This window comes from Pseudoliparis swirei, chromosome 2 (assembly GCF_029220125.1).
Source record: "Pseudoliparis swirei isolate HS2019 ecotype Mariana Trench chromosome 2, NWPU_hadal_v1, whole genome shotgun sequence".
Taxonomy (NCBI): Eukaryota; Metazoa; Chordata; class Actinopteri; order Perciformes; family Liparidae; genus Pseudoliparis; species Pseudoliparis swirei.
This window is the reverse complement of record NC_079389.1, coordinates 20,983,663-20,993,658: the sequence shown is the minus strand read 5'-3', so window position 1 is coordinate 20,993,658 and position 9,996 is coordinate 20,983,663. Positions and strand designations below refer to the sequence as shown.

General features: G+C 42.2%; 1 protein-coding gene across 1 annotated transcript; it reads left to right on the top strand.

The window, feature by feature from the left end:
- The first annotated feature begins 999 nt into the window (after nucleotides 1–999).
- Nucleotides 1,000–9,881, top strand: cnga4 (cyclic nucleotide gated channel subunit alpha 4). Its single transcript, XM_056423512.1, has 8 exons — nucleotides 1,000–1,582; nucleotides 2,685–2,786; nucleotides 2,868–2,974; nucleotides 5,090–5,673; nucleotides 6,863–7,108; nucleotides 7,196–7,361; nucleotides 8,549–8,886; nucleotides 8,959–9,881. The coding sequence occupies exons 1-8, from the start codon at nucleotides 1,428–1,430 to the stop codon at nucleotides 9,349–9,351; spliced, it is 2,091 nt and encodes a 696-aa protein (XP_056279487.1). The 5' UTR covers nucleotides 1,000–1,427; the 3' UTR covers nucleotides 9,352–9,881.
- Nucleotides 9,882–9,996: the final 115 nt, after the last annotated feature.

Genomic DNA, 9,996 nt, shown 5'->3' with positions numbered 1-9,996 from the left:
ATATATATATATATATATATATATAATAAACACGTAAAAAAATATTGCTGAGAAGTCCTAAAACATTACACTCTGCAGATACATTGAACTGCACCAACAGAATGACTGTGTGCTGGCCTTTGGTCATCTTCTATAATATAAGTTATGCATCTTAACACTATAAATAAACATAACTAAAGTTTACTTTCAATACAAATCCTGTATGACTCATTTGGCTTGATTTTAAATGAGCAGGTCAATATGACCCTGAACAGCACAGGTGTCTCATCTCTATGTATGTATCGCCCCATGAAGAAGGGGAAAAAAGTTACAAAATGCAAATGAAATTTTGGAGAAAAGACATGTTATGGTGGACGAATGCAATTTATTTCTAGATTTTTCCAATGTACCAAAAAAATAGTTTGAAAATGTATTTTTCATTAAAACGACTGAGTGAGTTTTCCTGATTGAACTCTGATCTATGGAGGGGTAAATAACTCAATTCCCCTAAAAACTGATTGAATTGTTAGAAATGACATAAGTGATGAGGTACAAACAAATATTTCTTAGGACTTTTTGGTTTCTGACAACTTTTGGATGATTCAACATTCACCAGGTCACATTGACCCAGGAACACCATGCAGCTGTCCCTGAGAAACAAACGTAGGAGGATTCAAATGCATTCTTTCATTTTAAAATTATACTTTGAGCTATCAAGTGGACTTGGGATGTTTGTTGTTGATGTTTTCTTGATGCTGTATCAGTCCGTCTTTCTTTTGACTCATCCAAATACAACATTTCAATTAGTTCTGCATTCACAACTAAAAAGCATTATCATTAAAACAGAAGTTTAAGGTTATCAAGCAACAGCAAATTGAAACTACTTAATTTAGCATTACTGAGTTGAGTGAACAATTAGTAATCACGAACCATCAACCATGCAAAAGAGAAAAATGCAAAAGAGAAAAATGCTAAATGAAAGGCAGAAAATGGAATAAAAGATGCAAAACAAGTCTCACATGTAGCCTTCATTTCAATTTTTATGATTTAAATGTTGTTGTTGTTGTATTTTTTAAGTGTTTCTTTTCATTTTAAATCCCCTCTGCTAATGTGGCATACGCTCGTATCTGTAGTGTGTTTATTGACAGCGACACCTCCCCTGCAGTGTGTTGGGCTGTGTGCGCTCCCGTTATTGTGTGTTGCCTCCGGCATGTGCAAAGGAAGACCTCGCTGGTTATAGGGAAAGAAAGAATTCCCGGAGGACTCTTGACATCTGTTGTGGTTTTCTTCCATGGCGACCCGGCATCACCTGGTTTGTCGCACCGCCCCGACGCAGATCGACGAGGTCGTTCGACGTATTGTCCGAGAATACCTGCTGGTGCAGGACACGAGAGCAAAGGTCACGCTCCCTGGATGAAATGCGTTAGTCTCGGGCTGCTCTTTGGAGGATGGATGAAACAGGTGACGTTAGCATCGGCGGTAACCAATGGCAGAGACTGCTCAGGTGGCAACGGGGGAAGAAAGTGTCGAAGGAAGGAGAAGATGGAGTCAAGGATGAAGAGAAGGGAAACGCCAATCTGAAGCTGTGGAAGTGGAACATTAAGTAAGTAATTCATTCATCATAATCATTGGTAATTATGATCATTAGTGAAGAACTAACACGCCTCTTGATGAGAGAATAAATGCTCTAAAAGCCAGTTGACGTCTCTGATAATATTAATAAAAGCATTTTTCCCAGTTGTATATAGATTTTTTTTTAAAGCATCTACTTATTTATGTTTAATAGCTTACCAACATGTCGGGTGAGACAAAATCAAATTAAGTCCACAGAATCCTAAAGATGTGTTATTATTCAGAAACACTTCATAAAAACGTACAATTATACTCATCCCATTAGATGATCAACACATTCTTTTCTTTTTAAAATAATATCTTGTGTATCTGTTTAATTATTTAAGGGAGGACCCTCCAGGTGAATAGTGAAACCCAAAAATATACATTCAACGATTATCAGTTTTCTGAAATCTTATGTTTAATTATGCAAATGTATCATTCTCTTAATAAATAAACTATTTTGCTTTGCATTTTTAGAACAGAAATCTGAATGTTGGATACAGCAAAGTTTAAGAAATCCTCCATAAATAATCAAAGATTAATCAAACAGCCATAAAAATACAAACATATTCTTTTTCAGTATAAAAGGTTCTATAAATCCAGCTATGTATGAAATTTGAACAAACGACTATATAAAAACCTCAACATTATAGATATTAATGAGACTGAGCTACTGAAGTGCTCATTTTAAGATAACAGGCTTTTATCATATGGATTTTAACATTTTATATTTTGAAGAATATACATAGGAACGGGTAAATAATTTTTAAGACTATATTTTTGTCTTACAAGATTTCTAAAATGAACCTTAAGGTGAATTTTGGAGAAATCTACAGACGCAAAGAGAAAAAAAAATACCTAAATATCTATTTTGGATATTTTCTTTCCACTAGTCGGTTATAGAAGGAAAAACGCCCCAATCTCCAAATTCTGTTTGTGGCCATAGCGCCTCACTTCAAATAGAAATATTAAGCTTATTGGAGAAGAACAGAAAACAAACTCTATGTCTCAATTCTCCTCGTATCACAGCGACATCATCGTGACTGATCGTCCTCGTTTGCCTTTTCTCTTCCTCTTCATGTCCCCATCAGCTGGAATGAGTGGGCTATTGATCCGGCAGAACAGTTTTATTACGTCTGGCTCCAGGTCATGATCTTTCCCGTCATCTACAACTCAGTGATCATCATTTTGAGGTACAAACATGGAACATGGAAAATATCAGGTATTAATCCCACATCTGTAACCTCCACGTCTCATTGGTTATGTTTTCTCAGGACGTGCTTCACTATGATTGCAATAAGCTACCTGCCTGTGTGGCTCACACTGGACTATCTGGCAGACCTCATGTATCTGGCAGACATGCTCATCACTGTGCACACAGGTAAATGTGTTGCTTTTGACTCGGACTTTAAAATAGAATATAACTCTTCAAATTCAGCTTTTATTGCTCACGTAAAGAGATATGAAAAGAAGTTTTGGCCTCGTTGTGATAAACTGAATTATTGTTACCTTCGCATTGAAAATGCGGAAGGTAATGTTTTGATCGCCGTGTATTTATTTGTATGTGTGTTATTCGCATAAGTCCAAAAGTATTAAACCGAATCGCATGATATTTGGTGGGATGATTGGTTATTATCCGGGGACCATTTGATTAGATTTTGGGATCGATCGGGTCAAAGGTCATGGTCAAGAAAAGGTCAACATCTTCTTTTTACCATAGCGCGGTCAATGTATATCCAATTGGCATGCAACTAATGCCAAAATGTTCATAATTCAATGCCCAATCTTGTGATATGCGAAGGTATGTGCTCTACCGAGTGCCCATTCTAGTTTTTTATGTTTCAATCATCAGTCATTGTGTTAAATGGGAGTTACATCTGAGACTGTGAAATTCAGATTTTCCTAGAGCCTTCAATGTATAAGGATAGGTTATATAACATAAATAAAACTCAAGTATGGGAAAAAAAACCCGGCATGGCTGCCTCACATCAGCCGTCCTCCATTGTTGAGTGTGATTTCAAGTATACCCCAAGGAACCTTTAACTATGAAACCGTGTCAATTTAATACTGATGACTCGATATGACCTTCACACATAAACGGGAGTCAGCGAGAAGAATAGATATATCTCTACAGTTATTCTTCATGCATGTCATCAGTGCACCGTGGAACTATTCACATTTGGAGGGCCGCTCCACCTCTGCCAGGAGCAGAGCTTCGCCTCCCCGCTCCACCGGCACCACGCTGCTGGAGGCTCTCCGACGATCCAAACACTACCGCCTTCGTCCACAAGAACTTCCAAAACCCTCAGAGAGTTTACGTTACTCATAGTAACTTTGGCCATCGTGTTATATTGACCATGCACAGTAGTCCATTAAATATGCTTTAATGGAAACAATGTAGTAAGGACAATATTTCCAAAGTTTTAGTATCGCATATGAGCAATTCTACAGCCGGTCAATCGTCTTGAGAGGTCAGATGCTGAGAAAGCTTGAAAGTTATAAATATGGGTAATCTTTCCTATCCCTCCCTCCGATGGATTTAACCCTCCTGTTACCTTTGGGGTCAATTTGACCCCATTCAATGTTTGACGTCTCTAAAAAAATGATTGACATCATTTTTTTTGCTTCATATTTCACGACTTTTCCTAATTTATTGGGGACAACTGTGAAAACATAACATTCACATGATATGTTTTCACTGTCCTGAACACAACTTATACGCATCTGTGTTCTTTGGGGTCAATTTGACTCCAGGCTGTTTTTCACCATGTAAAACATATAAGAACTAGAACGGGCACTCGGTAGAGCGCATACCTTCGCATATCACAAGATTGGGCATTGAATTATGAACATTTTGGCATTAGTTGCATGCCAATTGGATACAAATTGACCGCGCTATGGTAAAAAGAAGATTTTGACCTTTTCATGACCTTGACCTTTGACCCGATTGATCCCAAAATCTAATCAAATGGCCCCCACATAATAAGCAATCGTCCCACCAAATTTCATGCGATTCAAGAAGATTTTTAACTTTCCATGACCTTGACCTTTGACCCGATCGATCCCAAACTCTAATCAAATGGTCCCCGGATAATAACCAATCATCCCACCAAATTTCATGCGATTCGGTTTCAAACTTTTTTTGTTATGCGATTAACACGCATACAAATAAATAAATAAATACACAGCGATCAAAACATTACCTTCCGCATTTTCAATGCGAAGGTAAATATCAACTTTTTTATATATTTAAAGGGCTATTTAGGTAGTAAACAAACATAAAGTACCTCACTTAAACTTGGGAAACAATATTAATTCTAATCATTTTCTGGAGGTTTGAATTGCTGTGGTCAAAAGGGGTAAAAGATGTTAGTAAACTTGAAGGTAACAGGAGGGTTAATATCTCGATAAGGAGGTGACAACCTCCGCGTTGACTTGGTGACTCGTCTATGAAGTGTGCTCTGGGCTTTGTGAGACCTTGTTCTTCCCTCTCCAGGTTACTTGGATCAGGGCATGCTCGTCAGGGACGTCGCTCAGCTGAGGAAGCGCTACCTGCACTCCAACAACTTCTTCCGGGACCTGGCTTCCCTGCTGCCGACCGACTTCCTCTACATCGCCTTCGGCATCCAAGCCCCGCTGGTGAGGATCAACCGACTTCTCCGCATCCCACGACTCACCGAGGCCCTGGATCGCATGGAGACGAGAACCTCCTACCCCAACACCTTCCGCATCTCCAAGCTCATGATCTACATCTTTGTGTTGATCCACTGGAACGCCTGCCTCTACTTTGCTCTGTCCGGCTACATCGGCTTCGGGAGCGATCGTTGGGTGTACCCCAACATGACCGACCCGGCGTTCGCCGCCATGCGCCGCCAGTACTTTTACTGCTTCTGGTTCTCGGCCCAGATTTTCACCACGGTGGGAGACACGCCGCTGCCCAAAAGGGAAGAAGAGTACTTGTTTATGATCGCAGACCTGCTCATCGCCGTGCTGGTGTTTGCGTCCATTGTCGGCAACGTCGGCAACGTCATCACGAGCCTCAGGGACCGTGACAACGTCTTCTTCCCGGACCATGAGCCGGTGAGTCGGAAGAATCTTATTCCTGACATCTTCTGTCATTGATTCAATCTCAACACCCATTGGCTACTGGTCTTATGATAGAAAGGGGCTGTGTCTCTGGTGTAGCTACAGGTGTTATGGGCCACGACTTGGTTTTACGTGAGCTGCTTGTCGTTTTCAGTGCGACGAGCAACTTGCGATGCAAGACTGTTGGAGGTGAGCCAATGAGCAACTCTGCTCTCCACCCAATCTGTTAATCTGCATTCGATGGACGCCGGTTTGGCCGATGCCCCTCGGCGGTCGGTGCCAATGCGCCGCACCTTCAACTAACACCGATGTAAACTCACCTGCATCAGGATTAGACGCTCAGAGCGAAAGAGAGAGTGAACGGTGGGGGGGGGGGGGGGGGGGGGGGGGAGAGATTGTTGTATCAAGAGCCACAGTTTGTGGTCACTCTGTAATGAGTCCGTCAAGTCAACAACCACGCTCTTTGTGCTAAACCTGTGGGTTTGTTGCCTTAAACCTGAATCCCGGTGAAGACAGTTATTTTTAAAAAGACACTATATGCATTTATTTCGAGGAAACTGACACGCCGTCCAGGACACGTCCAGAACTGATGCTAGAGGGGTCCCTATAGTGCCGTGCTCGGAGGCTTTGGGCCACTGACCAAGTGTGCGATTTTATAAATTGGGAGTGAAAATTCTCGTCCCATTACCCAAAGATTCCATGTGAATGCATAATCTGTTCATATAGAGCAGGGGTGTCAAACTCTTTTTCACCGTGGGCCACATCAGCGTCACGGCCGCCCTCTTAAAGGGCCGGAAACACTTTATAAACTCCTCGAACATATTGTGAAATAAATCCTTTTTCATTTGATTATTGGAGAGTAAAAATATTGTACAAAAGAAAATGTCTCTAATATTACAACATAAATCCATTCAATTTGAAACCTTCAAAATAAAAGCACAGGAAATGTTTCTTTAATTTCTTTAAGAAAAGGGGGCCGTGTGTCTTTCAAGCTGGAAGGGGCCACATAAAATGATGTGGCGGGCCGGATTTGGCCCGCGGGCCTTGTGTTTGACACCAGTGATATAGAGATATAACACGAGCAAAGCAGCTACAGATTGCGTCATGCCTAATCGCATTCTTTGGCTGGAAGCAAATGCTATATGTTGTACAGAAAATAAGCGCGCTTCCTTTCCTCTCTCAGGTTAAGGCCTACCTGCGTAGCCATCACATCAGCAAGGAGCTCCGACAGCGCATCGACAGCTGGTACCAGCATCTCCACATCAACAAAAAGATCATGCGAGAGAATGAAATCCTGGAGCACCTGCCGGTTCACCTGAGGACCGAGATCGCCGTCAGCGTCCACCTGCCCACGCTCTCCAAAGTCGCCATCTTCCAGAGCTGTGAGAAGAGTCTGCTGGAGGAGCTGGTGCTCAAACTAACGCCACAGGTCAGAGCGGGGGGGTGGGGGGGGGGGGATGCCTCCAGAGAAGAGTCGCTCATGGCGAAGAGGTTTCTCGTGCCTTACGTCCCGTAGGTGTTCAGCCCGGGCGAGTACGTCTGCAGGAAGGGAGACGTGGGCCATGAGATGTACATCATCAGAGAGGGGAAACTTGCAGTTGTAGCAGATGACGGGGTCACGGAGTTCGCCGTGCTGGGTGAATCCAGTTTCTTTGGGGAAATTAGCATCCTCAATATCAAAGGCAAGTGAAGTACTTTGCGCATTGGCGATGCGGCATTTATTATGACGTGTAAGTGAGGGGGGGCGGGCCACTTCCTGGCACAATACAAAACATTTCTGAAGGAAAAAAAAAGGAGTGAACGATGCAAACAGGTCGAATGAGAGACTCTATGCTTTAACCCTCCTGTTACCTTCACATTTACTGACATATATAGGGGGCGGCTTTAGCTCAGTGGGGTAAGAGGGCCGTCCTGCAACCGCAGGGTTGTGGGTTCGATCCCCGCTCTCCCCATTAGTTGTAAGTCGAAGTGTCCTTGAGCAAGGCACTGAACCCCCAGTTGCTTCCCGGGCGCATCACCGCAGCCCACTGCTCCTTAATAACTAAGGATGGGTTAAATGCAGAGAACTAATTTCCCCTTGGGGATAAATAAAAGTGTATATTCTATTCTATTCTATTTTACCCTCGGGGTCAATTTCACCCCAGCAATTAAAACCTCCAGAAAATTATTAGAATTAATATTGTTTCCCAAGTTTAAGTGTGAGGTACTTTATGTTTGTTTGTTGACTACCTAAATAGCCCTTTATATATATAAAAAAGTTGATATTTACCTTCGCATTGAAAATGCGGAAGGTAATGTTTTGATCGCAGTGTATTTATTTATTTATTTATTTGTATGCGTGTTATTCGCATAACAAAAAAAGTTTTAAACCGAATCGCATGAAATTTGGTGGGATGATTGGTTATTATCCGGGGACCTCACCATCAATTTTTATCCAATTGGCATGCAACTAATGCCAACATGTTCATAATTCAATGCCCAATCTTGTGATATGCGAAGGTACGCGCTCTACCGAGTGCCCATTCTAGTTTATTTATTTATTTGTATGCGTGTTATTCGCAGAACTCAAAAAGTATTGAACCGAATCGCATGGAATTTGGTGGGATGATTGGTTATTATCCGGGGACCAGTTGATTAGATTTTGGGATCGATCGGGTCAAAGGTCAAAGGTCATGAACAGGTTTATGAACATAACGAAAGGAACAAACTTGAGAGACACACCTGTAACAATATTAGTGAATTTCTCATTTCAAGCAGCAACACGTTAGTTTTTGAGCTCTGAAACGGGCCTCCTTTAGATAACCCCTTGTAATAATAATTAAAAAAGAGTCTCACTGAAGTTTAAAGACACCACGTGTTTCCTTTTTAGGGAACAAGTCAGGGAATCGCCGCACCGCCAACATCCGCAGCATCGGCCACTCTGACTTGTTCAGCTTATCCAAAGAAGACCTGACGGACGTGTTGTCCGAGTTCCCTGCAGCCAAACGTCACCTGGAGGAGAAAGGCCGACAGATCCTCACCAAGATGGGCATGCTGGAGGAGAGCGGGGAGCAAGAGGAAGGGGAGGCCGAGAAAGTCGAAACCAAGATAGACAGACTGGAGACAAAACTGGAAATCCTGCAAACCAATCTCGCTCGACTTATGGCGGAGTTAGAGTCGAGCCACTGCAAGATGCAGGCCAGGGTGGAGCAGCTGGAGTGGGAGGTGGCAGCCATGGAGCCCCAGCTGCCCGAAGATGGGGAGGGAGAAAGGGGGAGAAGTGAAGGGGTGGGAGGGGAGGTCGGCTGGGAGCGGGAGGAGGCCGAGGGGGAGGCAGATGAGGGTTCGGATGCAGAGGAGGGGAAACAGGGAGAGGGAGAGGATGCTGATGTAAGCAAAGAGGGCGATGGAGAGAGAACTAAAAGTACAAAACAGGACGTGGAAAGGATGATGGAGGGAGATAAAGGTGGGATGAAAGAACCGGAGGATCAGGAAAAGACAGAAGAGGGCGGAGAGAAAAACGGTGAGAAAGGAGATGACAGACCCGGGAAAGGAGATGGGGCTGAGGTGGCACACGAAGGTGAGAAAGAAGAGGAAAGTGGAGAGAGAGAATCGGAAGAGGGCAGAGAAAAGGCTGAAGAAGACTCAGAATTAGGAGAGACTGAGCAGAAAGATGAAGGGCTGAACAAATAAGGAATTAAAAACTAAATACATGTTTTTTTAAATCTATGTTTTTCTGTGGGGATTTGTTTGTTTTATTTTAATTACAATATTGAAGATCTTAATATGGCATTGACGCGCTGCAATACAACGATGTGCCCCTAGATGGCAGCATTATACCCCCACAGTGTGTATGTGTATCATCCCAAACTGTTAAACTACATAATAGATTTACCTTTTTCACTCACTTCTTTTTCTTTCTTTTCCTTTTTAATTCAATGGAGGAACTATAGATTTTAGACCACCTTGGAGTACTAAACCTTTCTCCGAAAATACCTGAATTAATGTATTCAAATTGCAGGCCCCTTTTAGGTTGTGGCTGGACATTATTTTCATGAAAAAAGTGCAAATAAAACAATATATTCAAAACTCGATTCACATGATAATACTAAAGTCACCATATTCCCTGCAGGGTTCTTTTTCGGAGACTTCTGTCTTAATTAAGTTGCATATATGTTGTATACCTGCATAGGTGCTAACTAAATAAACTATATGATGATGAATATTGTTACTATTATTATTTTACTACCAACTATTCATACACTCTGTCGTATTCATTGATTGTGTTGTTACTGTGTTTTAATTTGTGTGTCATGATTCCTTCTGGTCACATGACAT